The 16,688-nt window shown below is 48.1% G+C and overlaps 1 protein-coding gene across 1 annotated transcript in view; it reads right to left on the bottom strand.

Moving 5' to 3' along the window:
• Positions 1–856: 856 nt before the first annotated feature.
• The window catches only part of TSPAN10 (tetraspanin 10), a 95,405-nt gene continuing 79,573 nt past the window's right edge, over positions 857–16,688 (bottom strand). Inside the window, exon 3 of the mRNA XM_078650773.1 lies at positions 857–1,272. Within this exon, the coding sequence (XP_078506899.1) occupies positions 966–1,272 (307 nt within the window). The 3' untranslated portion in view covers positions 857–965. The remainder of the gene's footprint in view (positions 1,273–16,688) is intronic.

Genomic DNA, 16,688 nt, shown 5'->3' with positions numbered 1-16,688 from the left:
ACATGTGATGATTCTCCACATGGAAACAACATCATTGTCCTGTTACTATTGCTATCTCATAGTAGGTTGCATCATTCATTGGCTTGTTACTATTGTGCTCACATAGAAGATCACATTATACATAAAATCTATATACTATTTTACCAATACCGATTCAACACGCTATGTAATATAGCCTTACAAAACGTATTTTAGATTCTAACTATAGGAATCCTTTAGTACCCAGTATTCTCGCTTTAGGCATGTAAGTGGCCTCTGTCCTGTGTGACATCTTCTTACGGCTGGTCATTTTTGGCAACAACTCTTTGGATGCATATTATATATATCATACAAGCATGCATGTGTGTGTGTGACAACACACACACATATATTGATGTCTACAGGCACACATCTAAAGACTAGCTTGTGTTACATAGTGCTTGCCACAGGAGATATTGCGAATTCAGAGAACTACAAATTTGCAATATTGTTTAGCTTAGTGAAGCCAGACATAGATAGGGAAAAACAAATTTACAGGTCACCTAGTGAAAGGACTGGCTGATGGGGTGACAGATAATGACTGGCAAATTTACCGTTTTGCTATGAAACACGTTTGATGAATGTGACTTCCATGCAGTTTGATAATTTGTAAGAATACAAATTGTTTGCGGTAAGTGGGTTAAAGACAAGGGCGGCACAACTGATGAACAGTCCAGTGAGATAAACCAAAGCCAAGTCCACAGGTCTGTGGCGAGTGACGCATATCTGTAAAGAAACTGAGAGCATTCCCAATTGGAAGACTTTGAAAGCCTGGCAGAGCTGCAACATGATCAGTGACTTATCAGGACATACATGTCAGATGTGGACCAGTTTGGCATCATCTCATCCTTGCCCTTTTAGGGGCAGTACCATTGCGTCTTCGAGCCTGTCCACTTCGCCTAATGTCCACCTAGAATGGCCACATTGCTTGACCTCCAGCTCATTGTTTACCACTGACTTTTTATCAAATCAATGTCACCGAGCAACCTGGTGGCAAGAAGAAGACTGACGATCTCCAAGACCAGGAGGACAGCGGCAGCGGTACCGAGGAGGCCAAGATTCCTACTGACCCAGCGTGTCAACTGGGACATGCACCCTCCCAGATAGACCAAGCTCTGTGCCACCATCTCTTCGGTGCCAAGCGCCCCAAAGCCACACTGGGTATTGGCTACTGTCCCGTTCTGGAGAGGATCAATGCAGCAAGAGAAGGGCACCCCGCAGGCATTGGCTCCAGGAGAACTGCAATTGAAGTACCTGCAAAACATTGACAAAGAGATGACGAGTGTCAGGTGGCTGTATGGGTTAAAACAACATTACACAACTTGATTCTTGTCAAATGACCGTGCATGCAGGTGGACAAAGTCTCACAGCTTCACTCTTACTCAGATTTCCTTGCTTCCCCCCAAAACAGTAGCATGGACAGGTGCCCGCCTATTACATATGCGCATACAATATTGTGCAACGCTGGACAGATGGAGGAGATTTCACTTTTGGAAAAACAGGAAGATAATCAAAACCATAGCACGTGGAGCAGTATGGCGCAGCGGGCCAGCGGCTCTGCGCTGAGTAAAAACACAACATGAGTAATAGGCTGCACCAGCATTAATTGGAACATACATTGAATCGTGCAGTGGCGGCCCCACATAAGGGCAGAGAAGCATCGCCCCCAGAATGCCAGTGCAGCAAAAGTGAGAAATAAAACGGTAATAAAATGAATTACCGTTTTATTTTTCAATGCTCCCAGTGCGAGCTGTGTTGGGGCAGGACTGCTGCTGACTGGCAGCATAAGAGTGGTGCTCACTCCACCAGTTTACACTGTGATAGTCACTTTGGCCAGTCGTCCTGCGATGGCCAGCCTGACATGCGCAGTGTAAACCTCTCCACCTCAGTCAGCTGGAAGGAGAGTGGGCACAGACCTCCAGAACCTGCTAAAGCTTTGAGGCAGCCCACTTCAGCCAATCCTGGCGCTGCTCTCATGCTGCTCATCTGCAGCATGAGAGCAGCGTCAGGATTTTTAGATGGGGTTGCCTTAGGCACCACAACGTGCTGTCAGACTGAGGACGAAAAATAAAGAAAAAGAGGGAGTAGAGCGGTACACAGGTAAGTACATTTAAAAATATATATATATTGTTGGTCTCCACTGGGTTTGGCTGTTGGTCCCCTCAACACCTCTCCAGTTTTGAGAGTCAACGTCCACCACTGATTGAATCTACAAAAAAAAGAGACTCAATGGCTCATTTCCAGTTATGTAAATAATTGTCAAGAGACAACACTTGCAGAATACAATTGTATTTCGATAAGCATAACACCGGTCATACACAATGCAAGCACAGGACACCAATATCTGTTTCTAGTCACACCCAGGTTCCAAGTTTAGAGTCAGGGGTTATTCAACTTAGTCTCCATCAGGGCTGTATATCCTTGGTGTCCAGGGACAGAACTTTACTATTGGACCAAAAACCAAGCACCAGTGCACCCTTTAGTATGCGGCCCTCAGGGTAGCAAAGGTGAGCCCTCCTAGGCTTATTCAGGAAGGTGTCCAGTCAGCGCTTAGTCTTTAAATGGAGTAGTACTTTACTTAAATTACATACACACAAGATCAGTTCAAAAATAGCTACTACTAACCCCGTCCTCAGACAATATACGTTTTACTTGGCACGACATGGGTCCTTTTCTAGTATAGACCACTTCCTCACCCGCAATGATAGGATGGGAGATTTCCTAAAGCCTAGAAACATGGCATGGGGGATTTCAAACCACTCTCCAGTGTGCCACCCTCAGAGGCCCGGTTGTTAATAGAACTGACTTCCTGAGGATAGACCCTTGGCGCCTCAGAGACCCAGTCATTGGTGAAAATCTTCATGAGGGTTCGGAGTTATATTTTATAGAAAATAAAGGGTCTGTGGAGTCACATATTACAATGTGGGAGGCTTACAAGATAGTATTGAGGTGGTTGGTGCAGGCACTGATTGGAGTACAGAAAAAGGAGGAATCCCTGCAGAATCGTCAGCTGGAACAGGAAATCAGCTAGCTCAAAAGGGACACCGCAACAGCCTCATCTGTGGACCTGTGCCATGAGCTGCCGCTGAAATAATGAGACCTTAGGGCTCTGGCAGAAGGCGAGGCAAGGGCATATGCGCTAGAGACACAGCATTGCGTGTATGACATGGGAGACAGGGCACTGAAGCTCCTGGCATGGCTGGAACCATGATCGGAACTGGTCGTGGGTGACAGGGGTGATGTTGCTGGGTCACTTCACTCAACAAGTTTGGAGATAGCAGAGGCCTTTGCCACGCACTTCGAGGGGGTATATGCTCCAGTATGCACGAGGTCGGAAGAGGACTGCAGAATTCTTAAGGGACTTTGCCATTCCCATGTTGCCCCACGAGGTGTGAACCGGCTCGAAGCGGACCTGACTGAGGAAGAGGTCGGCAATGCTTTGTGCTCCCTTTCCCTGCTGCTTTCCCTCAAATCCGGGAAAGCAGCAGGGCCCAATGGGCTCCCAATAGAGATCTACAAAAGACAGGCCTCGATTGTGATAGCCCTGCTTCTTGAGATTTTGACGGAGGCGCGAGAAATCGGGCGGTTCCCGCCTGACCAGAGGGCAGCGACGATTGTGGTGATTCATAAGACAGGTAAGCCACACAATCAGTGTAGCTCGTACCTTCCTATCTCCCTCATCAACGTAGAAGCCAAAGTCCTAGCCAAGTGGATGGACTGGTGTCCTTCATAACAGAGCTTGTACATGTAGACCAATCAGGGTTTATGCCCTATAGAAGCACCTGTCACAACTTAGCGTGACTATATGGGGTGTTACACATGACCAAGGGCACTGGGACTCCACAAACGGCACTGATGGTGCTAGAAGCCTCCATGGCCTTCGTTAGTATCGAGTGGCCCTATTCGTTTACTGTTCTCCGACTTTTGTATCAAAGGCCCACAGTCCGAGTGCATGTCAATGGGGCAGTATCCAGATCCTTCCAGCTGCCCAGAGGCACCATGCAGGGTTGCCCCCTGTCCCCACTCCTCTTCGCTCTTGCGCTGGAGCCGCTGGTGCATTGGATCCAGAGAGCCCCCATGATCTGGGGAATAACCGAGCCAGGGGATGGGAGGAGCGTATTTCTCTTTACGCTGATAATATAATTTTGTACCTGGCGTGACCGTACTACTCCAGAGGGCGAGTACTGCACATCTTTGAATTGTTTAGTAGCTACTCCGGTTATAACATTAACTGGTCGAAATCAGTGATTTTCCACTGTCTGGTCCCCCTCTCAGGGTTCCAACATGGTGTTCAGCCCTGGTCGTGACAGAGGGCTCCAAATATCTAGGCGTCTTTGTTACAAGAGACAGGAAGGTGTTTCTCAACAGGAATCTGGAGCCCCAGTTAAGCAGTCAGGGATTAGACGTGAGTCATTGGCATACCCTGCCCCTCTCCCTCATAGGTAGGGCGGCGTTATTCAAAATGATGACACTACCGAGGCTCCTTTACATTCTACAGAACACACTGTATCCTGTCCCCGATTATCTTCAAATGAAAAGCACAGGCGGTTAGAACTTTGCTGCGGGCGGGAGGGACCCCAAGAATTGCGCTACATAAGCTACATAAGGGAGTCTACGATGAAGGCCTGCCTGTTCCAGATATCCGGCTTTACTACTGGGCCTCGCAACTTCAAGTGGTAAATGACTGGGTTTATGTAGACGTCGATGAACCAGCCTATAGAGTAGACAGAATGGTTATGCCGGGAGGAAACTGTGAATCCCTCCTGTATGCGCGGAGGCCACGGTCGGAGTGGCCTGAACACACTAAGGTGGTACTGCCGTGCTGAAGAAAGGTCAATAAACTCCTAGAGTGGGCGGGTGAACTGACTGGTAGAACACCACTGTGGATGGGCGATCAGCTGCGTGAGGCGGCCGCTCTGACTGGTTTCAAGGGGTGGAAACTAATAGGGATCGAATACTTAGGAGACGTATGGAAAGGGGATTCCCCCCTCACGTTCGTTGATCTTCAGAGGAGTACAAGCTCCATCAGTCACAGAGCTATCATCATATTAGACTCCTGCATGCTTTGCGAGCACACATACATGGTGATACATCTATTCCCGATTTTCCCCCGCTGGAAGACCGGTTGTTACTTGACCCCATCCCAGAGAAACTGACCTCCACGATCTATTGTAAACTGATGAACAACATACCGGACCCCCTGATCACACTCCGGGAAGCATGAGCTAAAGACCTGGGCAGCATAGATGATGAGGACTGGCAGGAGGCACTACAGAGCCCAAGGGAGATTGCAATCCGCGCTAGATTCCGACTTGTACAGCTGAAGATTCTACACCGTACGTACAATCCCCGCACACACCTTTACTCTTGGGGTAGGGTTCCATAAGCGCGGTGCATTAGGGGATGCCAGCAGGAGGGCACCGAGATTGTTTGCTACTGGAAGCAAGTTGCTGATACCATGTCCAGGGTGGTGGGGGAAGACGGTCCCGATGGAGCAGAAATGGCTCCTGCTGATGATCAAGGGAGACCTGGACTGGTCTAGATACACAGGAATATGGCTGGCCCTGGCTGCGGGAATCGCGAAACGCAACATTGCTAGGGCGTTGGGGCTGCCTGCTCCTCCGCAGCTGGAGGAATGGAAACAAGACCTTGACTGGTGCCAACGGACCAAAGAAACAGTGTATAAAAGCAGGGGATGTGCTAAAAAATGGAAATGAGTATGGGCGCCCTGGCGAAAATACAGGGAATCTGGGGTGTTTACATAGAAGTGTACTGGAGGGTATCTCTGTACTGTCATTGTTGTTCCCTCATGAATGTATTGTTATTGTTCTCTGTGGTCCCCTCATGGGTGGATCTACGGACTTGTCATGTATGGTATGGTCTCAGGAGCATTTGTTAATAAAAAAAGAGTTAAAAAAAATAGCTACTACAAAAATACAGCAGACGTTTATAACATATTGTGATTATAGCAGAGGTATCTCAGATACCTGACAACTATGTAAAAAGGTTTCCTGTGCCAAAGTCCCCAATTAGTCTTTGGCTCACCATATTAACATGTAGGGGGTCTAGGAAAAGTCAAGAGGGAGACTGGCTATGACGGGGCCTTTATTTATTGTCCTGCCTCTTCTAGAGTCTCTTAGGAGTGCCCTCCACCCCGCCGCTTGGTTTCCCTTAGTGTGCACAGTACATTGGGTGTCAGTCAGTTCATAGCACAGGCCATGCCTGTGGCGTTCAGGTGTCACAGCAGGTTCACCATGCCTGCAGGTTGTGTACTTCAGGGCCCACAGAGCACAAAAAGCAGACACCACACCACAGCGCAGGTCTTCAGCTGAGCAGAGGCAGCCTCGGCACCAGTTGCAGGGTTGGCAATAGAGTCACATGACTCTCATTTCAGTGAATGTTATAGATTAGGATTCTCCCCAGGGGCAGATATAAACCCACTGCCAAACCCCTGGAGAATACATATTGGTCAGGATGTCAGTTCTTCTGCTGGGGGCAGAGGGGGCAGATTTCCTCTGATATTTTGGTTTGCTTTTTGGGTGGACCCCATGTTGTTACCTGGTTTCCTTTAGTGCCTTGTGGGTTTCGTAGCTCCCAACTATCCTCTGACCACAGAGTCACACAGCTTATGTACCCTGTGATGGCACTTCAGGACTTCTCCCTCATGGAGTAGTGTCGATCTCCTGCTGGCACACAATGGGCGTCTGCGTCTCTCGACTCTCCTCAGATACTTCGCAGCCTCTCTTCTTCTGAGCAACTTCTTTCTCCCTTGTGCAAGTACACACCGTATGTCCATTGTGGGCAGTTAGTCAGCTTTCTCCCTTGAAGCCGAGCCCAGACAGCACCTCAAACAATCTTGATTTTAGTTCCCAGGGTTCTGGTCCCGAACCTGGGAAAAAGGGAGTTGGCGGTTGACGCCTCAACCTGGAATACAGAGGATTTGTCCCTGCGACTGGTGCAGAGACCCTGGATTGCTGGTAAACCAATGCTGCCGCGCTGTCTGGAAGCCGCTGCCCCATCTTTATACTAATGTACCAGACAGGAGTTGTGTTTCTCAGTAGTTCAGTTGTTAGACCATTTCTACTAGGTGTGAGCAGGAAGGTTGGTTGGAACTGGTAGTCTTCAGGCAGGAAACAAGAGCACTGGAGGCTTCCCTACTTAACTGCCTGTTAAATGGTAGCCCTTCAATAGGACTATGGGGCAAGAGGGGGCAGTGAAAAAAATCAGTAGCTACAAAGGGGTACTTTGTTTCCTCTACTGAACACTCCTCGGTCTGTCCCATCACAAAGGAGATGGAGATGGAGTGAGCTCTGCAATTCACATTTGCTGCCGGGGCTCTCCGTCCAACCCTCCATCTTAGGTGCCTCTTCAATGTAGCAAATACGAAATGGATCCCAGTGTAGTTATTGCCAAGTGTGTCACAAGCTATGTATGTGCATCCTCTACACACTGTAAATGGTACACATATGCAACATCCATGTGCAACAAAGATGGGTGAAGGACCCATTTGCAGAGTACCATAAAACTAGTTTAAAAAAAACAAAAGACAAAAGAAGCTGTTAGGTTACTCTCCGTTACCAGGTCAGGTAAAAAAAGGCCTATCATGCCACTATAACTGTTGTCACTGCCACCACTGTTAGTGTTCTGTGGCCAAGTGAGCTGACGGTAGTCACGCTTGAAAAAGACATTGTACATGGTGTCCCCTCTAGGCACATGGTCTCAATCCGAGTCACAAAAATTATCCCCAGGACATTATCGTACTGAGTACTAGACAGGGGTCAAAAAACTATAGCTCAACAAACTCAAGTTAGGGAGGAATACTCGCCAGAACAATGTAGGTACAGGTCTCCAGCCCAACAGTCAAAACTTGAGAATAGTGCTTGGAGGCCAATCAACCAATCACTCCAGTCAATGATATTCTTAGTTTTCCAGTGGCTAGACGCCCACACCACCTCATCTACACTCATTGACTAGTAAAAGATCTATCACCTCTTCTCTTTCATAGTTACTTCCAATCTGATTTTATCTTGCGCAGTTGCTGCTTAAACACCTTCTCCTGAATAATCTTTTGCTATGGTTCACCCCTTCCTTCCCTCCCCGCCCAGAGTCTTTGACTACCTCTTGGCTCTTTCTTCTGATTTAACTTCCTTCTCTCAAGACCTTGACTTACCCTCTTTAATGCATTTGGTTTGTCCTTCTCATTCTTGTACCCCATGTCTCGGAATCTATCTTTTCAAACTCGGTTTTGTCTTTTGTACAACATGGGCTACATTCACGCGATATCAAAATGCCAAAAAAAATCATACTTAAACCTTGTCAAGATGTGTTTATTTAATAGTAGAAACGTTTGTCTCTTTCTAATGTAGAGAAAGTACATGGATATAAAAAAATTCTAAAAGCAAAAATAACACAAAGGAAGACAAATGTTTATATATTAGTGAGAAGGTACAATTCGGCGAAGCAAGCAATATATAAGTGTGTATGTATTGGTATGTAAGTATGTGGTATTTTTTCATAGTGTGAACCTAGCTAAAAGACACCAGAGTGCAGTACAGGGTCTAAAACAAGTGTATTGTTAAGGGGTGGTGTGAGGTTGCTTGATGGTGGGAGCAGAAGTGTTTCTGTTATTGCATTGGGATGTAGTGTTCCCTATAGAGAGTGTTCTTCAACTCTTCCTGAAACTGGATGAGCTTTGGGGTAGCCTGGATTGACGTTCTTCTAGATCTTCAGTGAATAAAAGAAAAATACCTGCTGTTTTCTATTGTCCACAACTTTCCAAACTTTTCATGTTGGTGACACACTTTTTCGACATGCATCATTTCATGACACAGTAATGCAAGTGAGCTTAGCAAGCGAGCTCGAACCACCTACAGGGGGTCTTGGGGGGTTCTGCCCCTGAGAAAATTAGAAAAAAAGTGGGCAAATGGTGCATTTTTAAGCAAATTTGAGAAAGCAGGAAGGGTAATAAAGCAATTGTGAATCTGTTCTAACAAAGACAGTGACTGGCAAAACTGTCTATCGCTTGTTCTGCTGACATCCTAGGCACGAAAAAAAAGAAAGACTTCATGAAATATACCACCAAGCACAACACACCACACCAAAAAAACACTCTTTGCATAAACCACTACGGGGCCCCCAAACCATCGGAAAAAGGCTGAGGTTAGTCCTTTTCTAGTTATCGTCGGCTTACTATCAAATTCTCTTCTGGGCAACTTGTGACAGGCACACCTGCTCTGTCTGTTCATGAAGGCACTAGAAGACACTCACTGTTTCAGTAAAGCTTAGATTTGTTTTACTGTCAGAACAGGTTTGTGTTTCCCAAATTCTTGCTTGAGGAATTCTGTTGGGTTGGCAGTCAGCTCTCAGGCCAGTGGGGTTATATTCCCGAGGACTACAAATAAAATAGAGTGATACTGTGCAATTCATTAAATCTTCATGCCTCACATTTCATATCTGCCAAAAGTAGGAGTGTTTGGAAGAAGCTGAACATCAGTGTTAGGGGGTGTGAGATAAAAATGATATTCATCGCTACTAAGCGCTGTAATTTAAAATAAAATACTCAATCATTCTGTTTGCCCTGGGAGTCCCTAGGGCTGAATTACCCAGTCTGGCCTCCCAGAACTTGATGTTCGATTGTGCAGCAGAGCCAGCAGGTTTACAAGGGTACTTTGTTTAACCTTAAAAACCCAGACTCTGTCTCCTGGACACCCCCATTCCTTCTTTGTTTTGGGGAGCCGCTTCTCTCGTTGGTGCACTGTTCAGTGAAGGTAGCGTGTTAATTATTGCCCTGTCACAAGAAGGTGATGACTTCAGTGAGTGGTGAGTGCCTGGGCGCCTGAGACTGCGCATGCTGCACTTCTGTAGTGTCAGCTCCAGGGCCTTCTTACGGCACAGACTTCCTGGGCCAGATCAGTCTTCGCCTAACCTGGCAGTGCACAATAAGGTTGTGAACACATTGAGTGGTGAATTCCTGTGCACCTGAGGCTGTGCATGCAGCGCTTTGTATAGTGCCAGCTCCGGGTCTTCCTGATGCATAGCCAGCATGGGCCGGGTCATGCCTCTCCTAACCTGGCAGTGCAAAAAGAAGGGAGTAGTCGAACCATAGCCCAAATGGCAGTGAGCGAGTGAATGATGCCAGTGAGTCTCCTTTTGACCTTTAAATCTGTCTATTCTACTATTTGTCCATTCATCCATCCATCCATCCCTGCCCTCCATCCAGCCCTGCTCCACCCACCTCACATCACTTATCCTCTTCCAGGCCAACCATTTACAGGATCAGCGAATATTCAACCAACAGATCAGGCAGAAAGGCGCGGTCTATGCCCTGCCTACCTACTTGAACACCCGTACTTGTGAGAAGGTCCCGCATGTCAAGGCCTTACTCACGGTGTCAGAATGAAGTGTGCAGCAGGTCGGTCAGGCCAGCTGGAGGCTCGATGCTCATGGTGCGGGGGCTCAGACAGACAACAGAGCCTGGCGGCCACCATATTGTTCTCCGGGCCTGCCGTTTCCTCCTCATCCCCGGGCTAACACTCCTGCTGGGAATGGCTCTGCGGAATGAACTGCTCAAGTGCCGCGCACGCTCACCCTCTCCTTTCTCCGCGTACGTCTAGCGTACGAAATGCGCAGTACCGGCGTCATCCCTACGACACACCCACCATTTGCAGGTGACATAATACCGTGTTGCGACACACAGTTTGGAAAGCTCTGCCTTAGTCTTTGGTTCCTGGCTGCTGTGTGTCGAGAACCATGAAAGATGTTGAGCTTGACTGCAAGATAAGCAGGACTGACTGCTGGTTATAAAGTCCACATTTGTAAAGCGCACAATCACCCGTAAAGGGTCTCTAGGCGCTGGGGGCCGTCGGGAAGATTAAGCGAGCTATTGCCCAGAGTCACATGGTGCTGGGCTAACCTGCCGCCAGAGCCGGGGGTCGAACCGTGGTCCCCAGATTCCAGCGTCAGTCGCCCTTGCCGCGGCGCCACACCTGATGCTTTGTAAATGATGCAACTGGTTTTGAGGATGGTGCGGGCCTGGAAGGGGTGCTAATAGAGTACCATCAGAATGTGAGTGCTCACTGATCTGATCGAATTTCGATAGGCCTAAGATGAGTTGTGCTGCCGTGTGTAGACTTTGAGTCTTGGGGCTCCTGAAGCTTGAAATTACCACTATCCAGATCCGAGAGCACAGTATGAAATATTAAGTGATATTTAAACCTATCAGTATGTCATCTACATCTTTCGGTTAATTCTTCTGATTGGGAAGTAGGACTGAGCAACCTCAAAACAACTTTTAATACAATGCACCACTTTTAGAAACTATCAGAAAGAGATAACAGAGCAGATGTCAGAGGCCGCTGGCATGCTGATGTTGATGAAACATTTAACGGTCCAGAGCAAATCACGCTGCCAAACAAACTACTGGCTGGAGGTGCTCCCACCAAGTTCTAATATTGGAAGGCAGCCTCTTATATTGACACAGAAACAAACACACAGTTACTAATGTAGTACACAAAACAAGGCATAGGACTTAAATCATGTGCTATACATAAAGAATAACCCTGTATCATTTGGTGAATTGTCTTGAACTAATTTTCTTGTCTGAAAATATTGTTGATGGATAACTGCCAATAAACAAAGCCCTTTATCTGGTCCTATTTTTAATCTTCAGTATCAATCAATTAATAAACCTTTATTCGATCTAAAGAACAATAGACCATTAAAGTACATAAAATATTTCACATAACTGTAAACACACATAGAAGTTTAAAATAATGTATAATGAGGAATATTTAAAAAGTGTTAAAAAACGGTAAAGATACAAGACAAACACGTCAGTTAATACATCAGATATCCAAGCGAGCTGAGCAGATTGACCCCAAAATTACTGGGTTACTGGTTGAGGGGGTGAATCCCTTCTCAAGCAGAAACTACAATACCTGGCAGGGTGAAGTCACAAGCAAATCCCAAATTAAACTGTGTTTAGCCCTCTGGTAGCATGGCAGAAAAGCAGGCAGGCTTAACTTGGAGGCAATGTGCACAGTATTTACACAGGGCTTCAAACACTAATGAAGTGAAAACACAAGAAAAATCCTACACCAATTTAGAAAAATAGATTAAAATGTCAAAGTTTCATGTAAAATTAGTGCCTAGAAATACAAAGCACCAACTATGGTTATATTGTCACGCCGGACAGGACAAAGTCACAAGTTCAGGCCGATCCCAGTGGAGCATGGGCCTGATACAGGGACAAAGATAGGCCTGCTGAACAAATTACTTTAAATCCTGGTTTTTAGAGCTTTGCTGGATCTCCCATTGAGGATATGTTGGACAGTAGCGGTCCCAAGGGCTACAATGCAGAACCCTGCTTCATCATCGAGGATGTCATCAATAAAGTGCTTGTGCTGCAAAGGCCTGCATCGAAGATGCACCGCACATTTGCGGTTCCAAGGAAACTGCAAGCTGCGATACGAGGTCCGGGGGTTGGGATGCATCATGCTGCTGCAATAGTAATGCAACTGCTAGGAGATGCGTTTCGTGCACCGGTTCTGATTCAAAGGACCACATTTGATCAGGAAGTGCACCTTCAGGCCCACTTCCAAGGGTCCAGGTGGATGGAGCGTTTTCTGTTCCTGAGGCTCTGCCAACTAGCCCTTGATACAGGTCCAGTCCTTTAACTCAGTTAGCATGGAAATAGATAGCAAGGTAACAGAGTAGCCATCCTTCTTGCAGAGAAGCACAGCAGTCCTTCTGAGGCTTCCTCAGGCCCTGAGGCGTACTAAAGAGTAGGGTCTAAGGATCCAATATTTATACCTGGTGCCCACTTTGAAGTAGCGGAAGGGTCTGAAGGTTTCTACCCTAGAGGTTCCTGGAATTTCCTGCCTCTGTCCGATGGCCCCAGCTTTTCTGTGGTCACATAAGACTAGTGTCAACCCTTTTGTGAACTGTGCTCGAGAAGAACCTTTGTGATGTGCAATTGTGTGAGGTGAGAGCTCCTCCACCTCATCAAGTCAGAGATGGCCCATCATGCCAACAGCTATTGCCCTTTGCCCCACTGTCTGGGAGCAATACACACAGACCAACTGCCAGCTACATCTTGTTGTTGGACCCGGCCTCGTGGCGCCTCAGGGCCCTCCCACATGGCGGGCCCTGGACGACATCGGCCCTACATCGACCCACTGTTGCCCCCCCTGAAACTACCCCCCACGAACTCTCAATGAGAGCAGCCCCCTGGCAACCCACGGCTCTCCCCCCTGGAACCTTGCGAACCCTGCTCGCCCCAACCCTGCCGGTCCAGCCACCACCCCGGGCCGCCATTTCAGGCCCGACTCCATCTTGGGCCCATCACGTCCCGAGCACGTGGTCTCAGCCCGACCCCGGCCGCGGTCACAGCAAGGCCCGACCTCGAGGCACCAAGATCCGCCCAGGTGGTAGAGTGGCCACTCGAAGGATCCAGGAGGAGGGGAGTTCTGATGGCCCTCCAGCCGTCCCCAGACGCCTAGTATCGATCGCCCTCTGGCCTCCCTGGGTGCTGGCTCCACCCCCCTGCTGGGTGTCTGGACACTCTCATCCCGGCCCCTCTGACCCCCAGGCGCGAGAGTCCGGACATCAAAGAACTATAGTCCTATATCTGGGCCAGCCCTGGATAGGGACTCCAGTTGTATCTTGGAGTCGAAGCCCTGCTGACCTCGTCGCGGCTGATCCTGCTAAGAACTCTTGTCCTTGGAACCACGGAGCCCTGCTGACGCTGTCGCGGCCCAACATCGCTGAACCATCCTCGGAGCCCTGCTGACGCTGTCGCGGCCCGACCACGCTGAACCATCCTCGGAGCCCTGCTGACGCTGTCGCGGCCCGACCACGCTGAACCATCCTCGGAGCCCTGCTGACGCTGTCGCGGCCCGACCACGCTGAACCATCCTCGGAGCCCTGCTGACGCTGTCGCGGCCCGACCTCGCTGAACCATCTTCGGAGCCCTGCTGACGACATCGCGGGTCCTTGCACCCCCCAGCTCGAGGATTGAGAGCTATGCGCCGAGTATCCTAGTACCCGTTGGTACCAAGACTGTCCCGCTACCCCTTTCCCCTGATACCGAGTCTTTACGGATCCCTCGATCCCCCTGTACATATTGCTGCGAGAACTTGCCTTTATTCTTTATATAAAGACTCTTAAGAATCTACTCTCGTGTGGTGTCCCTTTGTAGTGGTGTGATTGCTCGGCTGTTACGATTGTAGGAGGGGAGCCTCGCCAAGGAGGCCTCTCGACGGCGCTCTGCCAATTCCATACGGAGAGGTCGGTGATCGGGGTGGTCAGTCAGACATCTTCTGTCTCCCCTGGGATCGCCTTTCTAACACTTGTCATGTCACCCAGGATACAGACTGCAGGCACCAAATGATTAGGACAAGAAAATGTAAACTTTCTAAAAGTGGCCTTTTCAGAACTGTGACTTAAAATCTGACTTTACCATTGAAGAGGGTTTTAACATACAATTCTTTGTACACTAAACTGGACATTCCTATATGCTCCCAATTGAAAGATATCACTTGTTAAATGTAATACGTTAACAGCATATAGGGGGAAGGTAGGCCTACAGTGGAGTGGAGAAGCGTGGCTCAGTGGTTAGAGGCGGCAGACCCGGAAGCTGAGATCAGCCGTGGACCAGGGTTCGATTCCCCGCCTCGGCGGGTCTCGGGCTAAAAAATTCCACGGACTCGACAATTCTCGCTCCGGTGCCTACTCGACTCACGGGGTCACACTCTGCGACTCTGGGCAATAGCTTGCTTAATCTCCACTATGGCCCCTCGCGGCGGGATGCCTGGCTTTCACCTTGTGAATACCCTGCCGGGATATCTCACAAGGGAATACCAGGACGGGTTCCCTAAGCAAGCGCCTTGAGACCCCTGGGTGATTCGTGCGCTATATAAATCGAAATACATTTACATTTACATTTACAGTGAGAAACAAATGTAGGCGATATTCACTATCAGGAGATGTAAAACGTTAAAAGTTCATGTCCAACTTTTTAAATACCCTGCACCCTACTCTTACTGAAAAAACAGGCCATCAACCATGTTACAATTGCAGCGTCTGCCACCTGACCACCCCTTCCAAAACATTATCTTTGGAAAACGGAAAAACTTGGACACAACGACAATTTACCAACTGTAACTCATCCAACTTAATATACTTGATCACCTGTCGTTGTGGTTTGAGATACATCGGTATGACCACCAGGAAAGTCAGAACCAGGATGACTGAACATAGAAGTACAATGCGCTGTGGAAAAAACATCAGCAAACTGACCCAACACTTCATCACCCAAAATCACACCCCAAATGACTTCTCCTGGACAGTCATTGAACAATTCGCACCATCGAATTGCGATGAGAAAACACTACTCTCCAAAGAGCAACGCTGGATTTATCGCCTTTCTACCCACATAGAGGGGCTTAATGATTCCATTCCGTGGAATGCTTTATCCAAATAAACATTCCCTGTCTGCTCACAGCAATAAGTCTGTATCCCTGTCCACGCTTGGACTCGTGGTCTGTCCCAACTCTGTATTTGCCTCTTTGCCCTTTTAACTCGTTAACAGTTGCTTTTTATCACATTTTTTTACCCATCACGGACCATTATTAATCGGTCCCATGGCCTTCTCTATAATTTTCCTATAATGCGCATGCGCATGCGCAGTGTGTAGGTGTCTGCAGTACACGCATGCGCCGCGTTGACCTCCGCGCATGCGCGACGCGAGTGGCACTGTCTCCTTACACACGCGCACTGAGAGCCAGCGCGACCGCACCCTCCTCTCTCATTTTCCAGGTGCAATCAATTGAACCAGCTATTTAAGCCCGTGCCTGAGCCATGCAATTTCACTCGGGACACTGGAGCAGGACGATAGGTCGCAGGAGCACGCTGATCGGAATTACCGTGAGTAAACGAGTGATCTCTTCACGACGCTCTGGGTAAGCAGCATTTTCTCTCCACAGGTACTATCCTAACTCTGGCCTTTTACAATGTTTAGGGTCCTCTTCCCCTCCCTGCCAAGTGACCCATGAGGCTTTAACAGCAAGTAGCAAGTGTGAGGAATTATGTACCATACTTACCTGTACCTCACGCTATGCTTGTTTCGCTGTGTAGCCCACCACCGCCACTGCGTTTTAAAACTTTACCGCCATATTTCACTACAGCCATGAAAGACGCTCATGGCCACGTTATCTGCCGCTCTAGGTCGCTCACGCACACTAGAAGTCGGACAAAAGTTGTGTTTTCTAAAATACCATTCTCACTGGTTCTCCCTTGTATGTCTGTATTGTCTCTATGTTCTATGTACAGTAAAGCAGAGGGAATCCCCCTCTAACACGTACAGCACCTTAGCGAGTGCGACACTTTTTACCACACACTGTCACTTAATATAGTTTATTGTCACCCACACATACTCATTGGTCCTGAGGAAAGCCAGTTTTAACCAAAAGGCCTGGCTGAAACATGTAGACCACAAAGGACGTAGGAGCTCTTAATACACTCCACATCGTCCACAAGCCTTTTTATCTTGCTAACAGGGGCCCAGATATTAAAATTTACCTTTCACCCTCGGGAACTGGGACCACCTGTATAGCTTTTAACTTTTCACGTTCATTTTCACTATCACTGCACACTCAGTAAGCATACCAGCT

This window comes from Lissotriton helveticus, chromosome 7 (genome assembly GCF_964261635.1).
Source record: "Lissotriton helveticus chromosome 7, aLisHel1.1, whole genome shotgun sequence".
Classification (NCBI taxonomy): domain Eukaryota; kingdom Metazoa; phylum Chordata; class Amphibia; order Caudata; family Salamandridae; genus Lissotriton; species Lissotriton helveticus.
Note: the sequence above shows the minus strand (reverse complement) of the source record. Positions and strands in the feature narration are given on the sequence as shown.